At 55.1% G+C, this 14,535-nt stretch overlaps 1 protein-coding gene across 1 annotated transcript in view; it reads left to right on the forward strand.

Moving 5' to 3' along the window:
- Positions 1-14,535, forward strand: part of MORN5 (MORN repeat containing 5) — a 36,320-nt gene extending 21,785 nt beyond the window's left edge. The window contains exon 5 of the mRNA XM_008273368.4: positions 14,331-14,535. Coding sequence (XP_008271590.1) covers positions 14,331-14,410 — 80 coding nt within the window. The 3' untranslated portion in view covers positions 14,411-14,535. The remainder of the gene's footprint in view (positions 1-14,330) is intronic.

Genomic DNA, 14,535 nt, shown 5'->3' on the forward strand with positions numbered 1-14,535 from the left:
CACTGACAAACCAAGACTCCTCTAACCTTAATGCTACCGCCTTCCCCTGGCAGGTGAGAAACCTGAGCCTCCCCCAACCCACACATACCCGCCTCCATGTCTGTGCTAGAGCCAGGCTGGAGCCCTGGTCTCCCACTGCCCCCGCCGGCCCAGGGCTCCTTCTGCAAACCCAGCCTATGCCTGTGCATTCAAGGCTGCCTCTCCAGGGGCCTCCCTGGCGCTTCCCTGCAACGTGGCGGAGTGAGTCTCCCGCACAGCCCCCTCCTGCCGTCCTCTCTCCAGCGAGACAAAAGGCAATTTACCCAAATGTTATAATCACCTGGAGGCTGGCACGGGGGGCCATGCCTGCTTTATCTGCGGTATTGTCAGCCGCGCCGTAATGAAGGCTTTGTGGAGGGATAATATCACACTTGTAACTGCCAAATGAAATGCCCGCACGGCTCACTCAGCCCTGCCAGCCGACTTGGGCACTTGCTGCAAGCACAAGGCTAGGGAGGGAAGTTGCGAGCACTGAGCGCCTGCACATCTCAGCGCTTGGAGGAACGTGCCATAGCCCTGCTTGGCAGGTGGAGAAACAGAGGCTCGGGGCGTGGGTCATTTGCAGAGGGACACGCCGCTTGTAAGGGAGGATCTGGTGTTTGAACCCCGTCTCTCTGACACCGGAGACCATGCTGGGAACCGGTGAGACTCACTATAGCCTTTCCCTGAGTTGGGAGCATCTCTGGGAATTGGGGTAGGTCTTCCCCCAGAGAAACACACTTGAACCCCCACCTCCCGCCTCCCATGGAATTTTGCCTACAGGGGCAGGTCTGGCCACCTGGACACCATCCAGCGTGCCCTGTCGCCAGGTCTGCCCCAGAAATAGCCCCTCCCTGACCAGCTGGGGTTGCCCACTGGCGTCTTCTCTCCCCACCCTGATTCCCGAGGCCCTGGAAATTCCCCCTGCAGCTGAGGCGCCGTCAGATCCTGGTAACAATACGTCCCGGCTGCCTGGGCAGCCTCCTGGAGGATCCGCAGGGCACGGCTTCCCCTCCCTTCCCTTCCGGGCCAGCACCCGCGTGGTGGTTTTGTCCCCTTTCATGGAAGTAAGTGCAGGAGCCTCACCTCTCTCTGCTGCAGCCCAGGCTCTGGGGAGCGGGCGCAGTTGGCTGAAACCCCTGTTCCACGTCGGTCCTGGAGAGGCAGGCAGGGCTAGGAGCCAGGGGGCCGTGGAGTGACCGTGAGCTACTCTGGGCCCTCCTCGGAGTCTCGGTTGCCCAGTCTGAAAGCCGATGGCAGGGGTTGGGGTTGGAAATGGGCCTTACAGGGTTGTGGTGAGCCCCGAAGTGTGGACACGCAGAGGGTACAGGGGCCCGTGCACAAGACAGTGCTGCTTCTGTTGCAGCCTGGGGGTGACGAGCTGGAGGGCGGGGCCTCCTAACTCCACACCCTGGTGGGAGCAGCAGCTGCGCCCCCTCGGCAAGCTGCCCTCGGGCCTCCTCCCTTCTGCTTGTGCTGCCCACTGTGAGACTGGACGGGCGGCCGGATGGCCCCGCCCAGCCAGCGCATTCTGTTTGCAAGTCTCCGCCGCCGTCCTCCTCACTTCTTCCCCACCCAGAGCCTCGGACCCCCTAAGCTTTGTCCCAGGTGCAGGCCCTCCCTGAGCGCCTGTTTACCGCAACGTGCCACATGGGGGTCAGACCCAGTGGCTGGCCTTCGGGAGCGGTGCAGGGCTGGGGAGATTGGGTGTAGAAACACAGTCCTGGCACGAGGCTGGGTGTGCTCTGCACAGAAGCCTGGGACTTTAGGGGGCCTTGGTGCTCACAAGACAGCTCTGAGCCTCCCGCCCGTCAGGAAGAGGGAGAAGCTCAACCATAAGAGAAATACGTAGAGGGAAATCCAACATGATTATATGTCCCCAGGAGGTTTGTGTTAATGTTTGATTGAAATATCAAACGTGAGGTCCACCACCACCACCCCCCCCCGCCAAAAAAAAAAAAAAAAACTGGGAGTGCCCCTGGTTCTCTGGAGCCAGGAGCAAGAATCAGGTGCATGCGTCCCTCCCAGGTGTGTTGGGGTGGAGGGTGTCCCACAAGAGGCAGTGGTTGGTGAGGCCTTAAAGGGCCAGAGGTGGATTTTGCCATTGGGAAGGGAAGGAACAGCGTGGGCAAGGGCACAGAGATGTAGGGGTGTGGTGTACCCCAGATGGAGCCCCTGGGAGCTGCTTGTGTGTGTTGGGGGGATAGGAAGGAGTCCAGGAGGCCTCCGTCAGGCAGTGACGGACAGACTGGGTTTTGATGATCGCGCAGCAGTGTGTCGGGGCCCCGAAAGCCAGTCAGGGCATTTGGCTTTGACCCCTCATACAGTGAGCGGTGCAGACAAGACTTTCGGAAAGGTTTCCCAGGGACGTGTGTAGCGGCCAAGAGCTGCAGCTCTGGAAACAGGCTTGGCTCTGGCCCTGCACCCGCCCACTGAGCCCCAGAGCCCCGCCCCGTGAAACAGAGGCGACAGCAGACTGTGCGATGTTGCTGTGAGCACGCAGTGCGTTCTCCTCTGTCACGGGGTTCTGACGGTTCCTCCTTAACGCTCCTCTGAGGGTCCCACAGCCCCAGTCCTAACTCAGCTCTCAGCACCTGCCCACTGCCGGGTCTCCTGCGGCCCATCATGGGAGGGCTGCTGGAGAGCAGGGGCCAAAAGCAGTAGAGGTGCAGGGCAGAGGCTACCAGGTCAGGCCCACAGAGTGACCTTGGTCGTGGCACTTGGCTTCTCCGAGCTGCCTTCGTTCAGGGGCTAGGCGTCACGAACACGGCTGGAGAGCACGTGTTCAAATACGAGTGCTGAAAAGCCTAAAAGTGGGGAGGTAGGAAGAAGAGCAGCAGAAATGGTGCCTGGCAGGCAGAAGTGCTTTCCGACGTGAGACAGCTCTGTTCCTTGCCTTGACTTACCCTGGTGATAGCCCTAAATCTTGCCCTCGGCCTGACCTTAGAGACCTCTCCCCAACATTTCCACATCTTAAAACAGGTCCACACTCCCACAGGCAGCATCCGTTTTTTTGCTGTTGAAACTCAGAAAGGATCTTTATAGCTTTGCCTTGTAAATTATTTGACGACAAGTCTCCCACAATTGGCTGTGATTTCTGGAGGGCCGCGTGCATACTGGCAAAAATTAGGAAATGGAGCCCACAGTGGTTTTCAAGTGTAATAAAATTGCTTGGATTTCTACATTTAATAATTAAATCTGAATGCATTAATTATAACATTTATTAATTTCAGTCTTGCAGCTTCTCTTTTTGATATTTTAGAGCCATTTTTCCAAGCCTCTTAGGATTGAATAGGCCTTGAAAAGTATGTGGGGGCTGGGCCGTGCCCGTCTGGTACCCAGTGGGTAAAGCAGCCCCCAGGGCCAGCCCAGAGGCCTCCTTCAGGGAGAAAGGCAAGAGCACCGCCAAGGCGCGCCCCAGCTGCCCCGTGGCAGGCCCTGCCTGGGCAAGGACCCCTCGGTCAACACTGACGATGCCGTGGCCTTGGCCTCTGGCCACCACCGCTGCAGGCAAAGTTCAAAGGCTCTTTCTTGTCAGGAGCTGTGGCGGGGATGCCTTGGCCCTGCCCCACCCGCTGATGCAGCCCTGCGTTTGCACAGAGGGCGTGGCGAGGCTGTGTGCGGGCACAGGCAGGGGCGCTGCTAGCCCAGCCTGGACACTTCTGAGGATGGGTCTGGACCGCAGGAGATGAGGGCAGCCCTGCACAACAGAAGGCCCAGCCCCATGCTCGCGGCCAGCGTGGCACCGTGGCACCTTGGGGAGGGCTGTCTGCAGGGGAAGGTGCCTCGTCCTGCTGCTGTGCTCACACACACACACACACACACACACGCTCAGACTTCAGGGACTCACCCGCTCACTGCCTTGCTCAGCCATCCACACGCCGTGGGTCACATGCACACTGAGCGTTCCCGGGTGTCACACCATGCGCATACCCTTAGACATTGCCGCTCACACACTCACAGGCACACACCTACTCACACTTAGCTAGGTGTGAGAACAGTTGGGTGATAATGTGCCTATTGGGAGTGTGCAGATACTCGGGACACTGAGCCCTGCTCTCTGCTTTCTTTTTTTTTTTTTTTAACAGGCAGTTAGACAGTGAAAGAGAGAGAGACAGAGAGAAAGGTCTCCCTTCCGTTGATTCACCACCCAAATGGCCGCCACGGCCGGCGCACCATGCCGATCCGAAGCCAAGAGCCAAGTGCTTCCCCCTGGTCTCCCACACGGGTGCAGGGCCCAAGCACCTGGGCTGTCCTCCACCACCCTCTGGGACCACAGCAGAGAGCTGGACTGGAAGAGGGGCAACCAGGACAGAATCCGGCGCCCCGACCAGGACTAGAACCCGGTGTGCCGGTGCGGCAGGCAGAGGATCAGCCTAGTGAGCCGTGGCGCCGGCCCTGCTCTCTGCTTTTGATGCAGTGAAGTGGCAAGTCATTTCACCCCCAGCCCCACCTCATTCACTGCAGAGGATGAACATAAGCCCTCAACACACACGCATGTGCATACACACATACATGCACTCACACGTGCAGCCCCGCACACACTGAGCCAGGCCCTCCTGGATTTGGGGCAGAGCAGCCTCCACCCCCTCCCCAGGCCAGCGCTTTGTTTTTTCTGGATCTCCTCCCTTTCCCAGTCCCACCCAGCCCCCCTGTGCACACGCTGCATAGCAGGGGTGACCACAGGTGTGCCCAGCCCAGAGGCGTGCCACGCGGCGGCAGAGTCCCGCTTGTGGGTGCTCAGTGACCCCAATCAGCCTGTTTGCCTCTCTGGGCTCGCTTGCCCTGGCCTGCCCTCTGGATTTGAACAGATGTCATTACTGTGACTTTTGCTGATGTTCAGCTAGAGACCGCCCCTCCCCCAGCTCTCCTTTTCATCCCTGCAGGGAGCCACAAGTGTAGGGGAGGGAGTGGGGTTCCTGGTGAGTGCCTCAAGGACCCCCGCCCCCCCCCCACAGGTGACAGTATAGGAGTTAAAGACCTGTCAGAATCAAGTTCATTGCTTCCTCTTCCTGGGTGCCCACCCAGGGCACTAGCCGCACAGGCCTCACCCTGCCCTCTGCAGGAGGTCTTGCCGAACCCACCGCACGGACAGGAGCCTGGATCAGAGGTGGGGCGTGACTTGCCCCCGATCACCCAGCAAGCTGGTGGTTCAGTCCCGGTGGCTGTGCGCAGCCTGGAGTCCTGCCTTGCTAGCACAGTTCTGTCTTGGCTTTCGGTTTTGACATCTGTGTGCCCAGCGCTGGACTGACCACTTTTCGGGAATGATCTCACTTGGTCCTCGAGGTGGACCTTCAAGGCAGGCACTCTGTGAATGAGGAAATGAGACCCGGCCAGTGTGAGGTCACCTGGCCAGGATCTCTGAACCAGGAGTGCCGAGTGCCGAAGCCCAGGCCCCTAACCATCACGCGACACGGCTCCCTCCTTGCTGGCTGCCTGGGGCACTGCTGTTTCCGTGCAGTTGTTTGCCGGCTTCCAGAATCACTTCTTCCCCCAGCAATGAGTTGGCCTGCGGACGGCACTGACCTCACGCTCCGGGACCTGGACACGGCGTGACAGGCCCGGCCCCTCCCCACCCCCATCCTCACTGGCTCCAGATCAGCCCGTCTTTGAGCTTTCTGAGTGGTCCCCAAACTACCCAGCCTCTCCGTGTGATGGGACCGCCCCATCGATGCCCGTAAGACACAAAAGGCAGTGGTAGTCACGGCCTTGGCCCTGAACTTGGCACGCCTGCTCTGCCCTCCAGGGTGCTCCATTTGTCTAGGGTGGGGAAGGAATTCTTCCCGCTTTGTCCAAATCCCACAGGGTGAGCCCATTTCTTTTTATGTCCCCAAACTCTTATGTCTTTATTCATCCACTCACCAAATATTTATTACCTATTTTTCAAGTGCTGGGCCCTATGAATCGCTAGTGAATGAGACACGGCTGCCTCAGGCCGCTGGGGGTGACTGTGACCACGACCAAGACCTCAGCCTGGGTCAGGGAAGCTGAGGTCCAGGCAGGGCCTGTGGGGGTGGAGGACAGCCAGGAGGGCACTGGGTGCAGCCCACACACATTCGTGAGGAGCCTTAAGCATGGATTGTGACGGGACAGGAAGAAGATCACGGCAACTCCAAGTTCACACCTCCCTTTCCCAACCACACAGCCTTTAGTGCTCCATAAATTTATACTTTTTCTTTTTTTTTTAAAAGAAATCCTGGAACCACACGTGTTTATTCAATTTGGTTGTATGTATTAAAAGCAGTAATATACATATATCCAATGTAGATGCTTAAAAATATAATTATCATCTCGCTGAGGCCAGTCTGCATTTTTATATACATTAAAGCCCAGACATGGAAAGTGCCCTGGGCCACTCTGGTGCTCCCACAGGGGAGCACCCTGCACCTGAGCCAGGTCCTGAAAGGAAGGGTGTTGCCCTCAGGGGAACACATGGACGAAGGCTCAGAGGCGCCGGTGAGCAAGTGCACGAGGGCAACCGGCGTTACCTCCAGGTGGCTGCCGTGGCAGCGTGAGGGAGCCGCCGAGGGCAGCAGGCCTGGGGGCGGGAGGGTGTGGGGGCCTTGCAGTTCAGGCCCAGGAATGGGGAGTATGGGGTGGGGGGCCTTGGGGTCTCCCCGCAAGTTCCTTTTCTTTCGACAAGGAGCCTGGTTCTCCTAATAACGGTTGTCACAGCAGGGGGCAGTGAGGCCACGGTCAGAGCTTCAGACCCTGGGGCAGACAGCTTGGAACTGAAGTGCACCTGCCTCAGGCCTCGTGGCAGTCGCTTCTGTCCCCAACGCAGGGCACGGATCGGCCTCACTGATCCGCTCGCTCGTTCGTCGGCTGCTGACTGAGCACCTGCTATGTGCCAGCCACTCCTCTAAGCTCTGGGGATGGCACCGTGTGCAAGCACCTGAGGCTCCTGGTGTGCATGAAGCTCACAGTCTGGACGGGAGAGGCAGACGTGTGAATCAACCGGAAACCTGCACGGCGGTGTGTGTTAGCAGGCAAGCGAAGTGAGAACGACGAGACAGGATGACCGGGCGCGGACGCGGCTAGACCAGGGGGTCACGGAGGAAGCAGCGCTCGGTTCAAGCCTGGATGCCCAGAAGAGGGTGCTCCCAGAGCGTTTGTAGCTGATGGCCTGCAGACTGCATTGGGCAAGGCAGTTACTGGGCATCTACTGGATGCTGGGGCCGGCGGCCAACAAAATAGACAGAACCCTGCATCGAGAGCTTTCAGACGGATTGAACAGGAAAACACAGCCCTCAAATAAGTTCAGATTTAAATATAGGGATGGGGGAGAGAAAGAAGTGGATGAATTTAGTGTGGGTGTTTTGGGTTTGGGAGAACTTCAACTTCTCTTGGAGAACTTGGTAATCTTGCTTCTAAGGGAATTCACCAATTTTCTTAAAAGTAAATTGTTTCTTTTAACAGCAGTTAGATGTACAGCATTTTTTTTTTTATTTGACAGATAGAGTTAGTGAGAGAGAGAGAGAGAGACAGAGAGAAAGGTCTTCCTTCCGTTGGTTCACCCCCCAAATGGCTGCAATGGCTGGAGCTGTGCTGATCTGAAGCCAGGAGCCAGGTGCTTCTTCCTGGTCTCCCATGTGAGTGCTGGGCCCAAGCACTTGGGCCATCCTCCATTGCACTCCCGGGCCACAGCAGAGAGCTGGACTGGAAGAGGAGCAACCGGGACTAGAACCCAGTGCGCATATGGGATGCTGGCACAGCAGGCGGAGGATTAACCAAGTGAGCCACGGGGCGCCGGTCCCTCAGCACCAGTTTTGCCACTGCCACGTCTCTAGTGAGTACTCAACATTAATATCAATGGGCAGTGCAGAGTAGCCTTGGCCATCACTGCCATTTAAGGGTGTGGGGCCAGGATATGCCCATGTGGTGCCGAGGGAAGCAGCCATCGAGGCACCAAGTGGGTAGGAGAGCTGGCTGAGGATGAAATGGAACGTGTGAGCGCCGTTGTGCAGAATCCGCGTCAGTACAAGTCTGGCTCCTGACCAGTGAGCAGGATGGAGAGGAAGGAAAGCTCGGCCAGGTGCTGGCCAGCGGTGTGGACGACATGCTCCACAAGGACCTGGAGGAGCTCCTCGCTCGCTCGCAGAGCGCTGCGACACTCCTGGCCTTCGCGTCAGACGCCAGCACATAGACGCCACAGCCGTACCGTGAGTGTGTCCAAGAAGAAATGAGTCGGTGGGCTTTTTCTGTTAATAAATAGTTTATATACCCATGACAAAAAATAATAATAATTAATAATACGAAGTTCCCAATATACCCACACCCCGTTTCCCCTATTAGTAGACATCTCCCATTGTATGATTCCCTGTGTGATAACCAATAACCAGACACTGACATTGATAGCGAAGAATAGATATTGTTAACTGAAGCCCACTGTGGTGCCCCTGCGGCCCGTGTCCTGTCCCAGGACCTGATCCAGGACGCACTTTGCATTCAGTGTTGTCCCGTGGGCTCTGCTGGGCTGTGATGGTTGCACAGACTCTCCTTGCTTTTTGGTGACAGTTTGAGGAACACTCCTTAGGTTTCTTGAATTTATTTGATGTCTTTCTCGTGGTGAGACCAGGGTTGTGGGTTTGGAGGAAGAAGACCATGGAGGTAGAGAGTCATTTGTACACATACAAGGGGGTACCATCTATCCATGTGCTTTTAGCCATGTTGAGGTTGACCTTGAATGCTTGGCTGATGCAGTGTTTGTTAGGTTTCTCCATTGTAAAATTATCTTTTGTTCCCTTCCTTTGTATTCCACACCATTCTCTTTGGCAGGAAGTCATTATGCACAGCCACACTTAAGAGGTGCAGAGCAGGGGCTGGTGTTGTGGGGCAGAGGTTAAGCCATGCATCCCACATTGGAGTGCCTGGGCTCTAGTCCTGCCTTCTCTTCCCATCCAGCTTCCTGCTAAAGCACCTGGGAGGCAGCAGAGAATGGCCCAAGTACTTGGGTTCCTGCTACTCACTTGGGAGACTCCTGGCTTCAGCCTGGTCCAGCCCCGGGTATTGGCAGGCATTTGGGGAGTGAACCAGCAGATGGAAGATCTTCCTTTCTCTGCCTCTCCCTCACCCTCTGTCACTCTGCATTTTAAATAAATAAACAAATCAAACTTTTTAAAAAGGAATGTGACGTGCAGAGTAACTACATATGTTATTTGCAATTCTTCAGCTCAGAAGACTTGTCTGTTTTCTGACTTTTATGCGTTTTTACCCAGCATTTTCGTACTAGGTCTTTTTGCATTTCAGAACTTCAAGAGCCCTGCTGGTATTTCTAGTAACCCAGAAATATTTTTATTTCAATAACAAAGTGTGTGAAATTACCACGACATCGAATTGGAGGGTGGGAAAAAAGCCAGGGACTATTTTGCATTTTTTCCCTGCTGTCAAAATATGAAAGAAGATTTACAAAAAACAAAATCAGAAAGAGGAGGCTCTCATCCCACCGCTGAGCTGACCAATATTCACATTTCAAATTATCAGCGTTCATTTTTCTTCTGTGCACAATTTGTACACAATGTGCTGTGTGTGTCATCTTGCTTCTTGCCTCTTCCCTTTCTCTCTCTCTCTCTTTTTTTTTTTTTTTTGCTCATTATCACATCATAACCATTTCGCTGATGTTGCTGTACAGGCTTCATAACTATTACTTTCGGTAGCTGCTAAATCTCACCTCACATGGCTTAAAGTGGCCATCGCGTCTCCTCCCAAGCTAGCCCCATGCCAGACTTGTCGTCGGTGCTCAGAAATTATTTGTTAAATGAACGAATACATGGCAAAGGAACCATTCACTCGTTTCTAGAGCTGTGGGTTGTGCTGCATTCTCTTGATTCAAAATCGTTCTGTGACAAATTGATTATTCCTTTAGGACCCAGTCTCAGAGCAGAGTTAGAGGGCCAACAGGGGGCCCAAAACTTTCCGAAGAGAAATGCACCAAGCCAGAAACTGTCTCCCGCTTCCCTCTGCCCCGTCGGCAGTTGTGCCAATGGTAAAAACTTAGAATTGATTAAAGAGTTTGTGGGGGTATTTTTCCCCCATCTTTTTCTCCCTCCTCTCCCCCTCCCCTGGCTGCCAAAAAGGGGGAAAATTGTCTGAGAAGGTAAAGATGTTCTCAGACAATCATATTAACATATTCCAACAATCGCAATTTGCAAAATACTAATCACAGCTCCCAGGATCTGGGGCGGGGAGGGGGGGCACGCACGAGGGGGGGGGGGAAAGGAGGGGCATTAATCAAAGCCACAGGTTTAATTCCATTTTAAATATTGATGAAATGTGCTCCGGCAGCGTCACCCTGGCGTGGCAGGGCCAGGGGAGCTGCGCGAGGCGCCGCCGGGGACGTGGAGGGAGGGCTGTTGAGCAGCTGCCGGGAGGGGAGGCATCTGTCATTCAAATTGGTGGCTGTGCAGCCAGGTAGAGAGTGAAAGCGGTAGTGAAGAGGGCTGTTAAGTCCATTGCTGTCAATTTGTAACGATCAGGGAGGGGCCCGCGGACTGGTTGAGCACAATAAACCCAGTTTGTCTGGTTTCAGGGGTTACGGCTGAAGAGGCTGCAGCTGCACTGATTCGAATAGCCTAGAGACTTCAGTACTGTAATTAGCAACCAGGCTGCTCACAGTGTGGCAAAAGTGGGCTCCACCAGCGCTTAACTCCTTGTGTGCTGACGCATCCCCGCCGCTCTCCCCGCCCCTGGGTTTCCCAGCCTCAGCCGGGACCCCCAGGCAGCCTGCCCAGGAGAGACTAAGGCCCATGGACATTTTAGGGCAGTTGTCCAAGGCCGGAGCAGACCAGCCAGCCAGCCTTTCCCATTAGGTTGCATGTAAAGAAATGGGGGAGGAGGCGGGGGTGGCTTGGGCGAGCTCTGTGCCGGCAGCCCCAGCTCTTGGCACCGCCGGGGGTCTGCCCTGCGGTGAGAAGCCAGCCTCCAGAGCCTGGTGGACCTTGGTTCAAACTACTCTGGCTGTGACCCAGGACAAGGCTCGGCGCTTCCGTAGAACAGGGTCATCTCCCCTACCTCAGCCGCTGCTGCAGAAACCCTGGGTGCATCGTGGGCTGTCCGTGAGCCGCCACCTCCCTGCACCTGCGCCGGGCACTTTTCACGGAAGAGCAGGTATCCCTGGGCAGGGAGTCAGGTTGGAGGGCAGCCTTTCACAGGGCCTCCACATCCTGGCTCTCAGGGAGCCCCTTCAGTCCACCACGGCCACCATTCGTCACCATCTCTTAGGCAGGTGGCACTGGGCTAGGCATGGGGTAAGGACTTTAGGCTGTCACCATGAGGGTCACGCTGGAGGCAGGGATTGGCGCAGAGAGAAAGAGGCTCAGGGTGAGGTGGGCAGGCAGCAAGGCCAAGAGCAAGGTCACCGAATCCTACACAGACTTCCTCCTCCCACTGCCTGCGAAGCCAGAGAGATTCTCCCCTGCATCCACGAGGGGACGTTCCCAGGACGGTCTGTCCCAGGGAGCGGGGAGGATGGGGTGTAGGACGCGACGGAGCCAGACACAGCCTGCAGAGGCAACGCCCCAGACATGCACGAAGCAGCCGCAGGAAACAGTGCCAAGAACCTCGGGCTGAAGCCCGCAGCACAGGGCCGCCTCTGCACACGTGTGACAGAGCTGGGCTACATCCCGCCGTGGAATGGGGCGGGGCACTGGGGCTGGGCTTGGAGGAGAAAGCAGGATGGTGGGGGCGGGGGAGACGGAGTGAGTCCAAAGGAGGGGGCTACCCAGAGAGGCGAGGAGGGTGGGCTTGGGCTGAAGGATAGGAGTCACTCAACTCTCAGGATTCCAGGTTTGCAAAACAGTCTGGGTTCAGTCTGAGCTCTCCTTGTCCTAAGCGTGCAGGTGTGGACAAGTAGCTCCACCCCCATGAGTCTCTGTTTGTTCACTGTCAAAATGGGGGGGCAGCTCCTTCAGGGGATACCAGGCAGCTCCCGCCCCTCCTCCCCGCTCCCCGGGGAGGCACCTGGCTCCCCCTTCTCCTGCAGAAGCCCTGGGTTCCGTGAAGAGAGTCAAGAATGGGGACCCCCACAGTAATCACTAGCTCCCAGGAAAAGGCAAATTGAAATCACAGGGAACCCTGTCGCATCCCAGTTGAGACCACTATTGTCAAAAGATCAGGATGTGATGAGAAGGGAGCGCAAACTAGCACCACCGTTAAGGAGAACAGTGCGGGAAGTAAAATCAGGTCTTCCGTGTGACCCAGCCACCCTGCACTCCCATGTTCGTCGCCGCACTGTGCACCCCAGCCAAGGTAAGGGGTCCATGCAGGCGTCCATCCACAGGTGAATGGATGGATGAGACAGGTATCTTTACATAATGGAATACTATTCAGCTATCAAGAAAAAAAAATAATAGAATCCTGACATTTGCAGCAAAATGGTTGGAACTGGAGAACACTGTGTTAAGTAATCCAAACTCAGGAAGACAAACACCACGTATTCTCCCCTTGTACGTGGAAGTCTAAAAAATATTAGAATAGCGGTTGTAGAGAACTAGAAAGGAGAGAGGAAGACAGAGGGAGGTTGGATAACGGGTACCAAAGCCCAGTTGGACGGAAGAGGTTCTGCTGTGCCTCGGCACACGGGGAGGCTGCTGGTCATTGTGTGTGGTACGTGCTGTAGAATGACTGCAGGACAGGAGCTGGCAGGCTGCACACGCAGAGGAAGCAGTGGGAGCTGATTACCTCGCTGATCAGTTTGCGCTGTATGCTTGCGTTGAAATGAGGATTACATGTTAATCAAGAATTTAAAAAATAAATGCATAGGGTTGGGCCAGCGCTGTGGTACAGCGAGTTAAAGCCCTGGCCTGCAGCACTGGCTTCCCATATGGGAACTGGTTCAAGTCTCAGCTGCTCCACTTCCTATCCAGCTCCCTGTGCCTGGGAAAGCAGTGGAGGATGGCCCAGGTCCTTGGGTCCCTGCACCCCTGCGGGAGACCTGGAGGAAGCTCCTGGCTTCGGATCAGCTCAGCTCTGGCTGTTGCAGCCGTCTGGGGAGTGAAACAGCAGATTTCTCTCTGTCTGTCTCTGCCTTTCTCTGTATCTCTTTCAAATAAATCAAATAAATATTTTAAAAAAATACATACATAGGGCAGGCATTGGGGATGCAGCAGGTTGAGTCGCCACTTGAGACACTCATATCCCATATCAGAGTGCCTGGACTGAGTCCCAGCTGCTCTGTGCTGGGCAATGGAATCCACCCAAGCACTTGGGTTCCTGCCACCCATAAGGGAGATCTAGAAGGAGTTCCTGGCTCCTGGCTTTGGCCTGATCTAGCCTAACCTAGCCCTAGCTGTTGTGGGCATTTAGGGAGTGAACCAGGGCATGAAAAGATTTCCCTGTCTCTCTGTTTCTCCCTGTCTCTCTGACACTCTCCCTTACAAATAAATATCATTATATATATAATATATTATATATAATAAATATATAAAAAATATATAAATATATAAAATAGATGGGAGTGGGAATTTGGTGCAACAGGGAAAACACTTGCTTGGGAGACGCACATCTCATATTGAAGTGCCTGGGTTTGGGTTGTGACTCCACTTTTGATCCAGTTTCCTGCTAATGCACACCCTTGGGGGGGGGGGGGGACAGTAGATGACAGCTCAAGTGGGAGACCCAGTTGAGTTCCAGGCTCCTGGCTTTGGCCTGGCACAGCCCCAGCTGTTGCGGGAATTTACTGAGTGAATCAGCTGATGGAAGATTCTCTCTCTGCCCTTCAAATTAATAGTTTAAAAGTAATAATGAATAAGTTTAAGAAAAGAATGGAGAATTAAGAAAGGACTTTAGAATCTAAAGGCCCTGCCCCCTACCACTGCCAGCAAGACCCCAGCCCACTGTACCAGGGGTGCCATTTATGGTACAAGGATACTTCAACAACTTGGTGGAAAATGGAATTAAAAGATAAGCTTTTTTGGTACAAAAACTTTTGAAATCCTATATATGAGAGGTCCTCAAAATACTCATAAAAAATGCACACTATTAAAAAAAAACACTATTGACAGATTTCAAAATTTTTTGGACCCAACTAAAATTATCTCTTAATTCCAAATTTCCATGCATGTTTTGAAGTCCCCTCATAGGTCAGGCCGGACGAGTCCCCAGCGGGAGGCGGCCAGTCCAGCCCAGCCCAGGTGGCTGGCCAGCCTCATGCTGCCTCCACCAGCAGGCTGGGCAGACGAGAACCAGTCTGTGTTCAATCTCCCCGAGACCAAGTGAAAGGCCTGCACCTGCCCACACAGGGCTCAACAGACTGGAAGGCATTCGGGTCTGGGGTCTCCCCAGGGCAGTGCCCAACTCCTCCTCTTTGCTTACAGATGATGACGAGCACGAGTGGATCGTGCGGACGTGTCGGAAGGGCTGGGACCAGATCGTGGGCCGCTGCATCCAGCTGTGAGCTGTGCAGCTGCCTCCGTCAGAGGCTTCCACCCGCCCGGCTCGCATTGGCCGCCCAAGGCGGGGCAGGCTGTAGTTCTAGAACCTGGCTTTTGCCTAAGGAATAAAAGCTTTCTGCACCCTGTG

This window comes from Oryctolagus cuniculus, chromosome 1, assembly GCF_964237555.1.
Source record: "Oryctolagus cuniculus chromosome 1, mOryCun1.1, whole genome shotgun sequence".
Taxonomy (NCBI): domain Eukaryota; kingdom Metazoa; phylum Chordata; class Mammalia; order Lagomorpha; family Leporidae; genus Oryctolagus; species Oryctolagus cuniculus.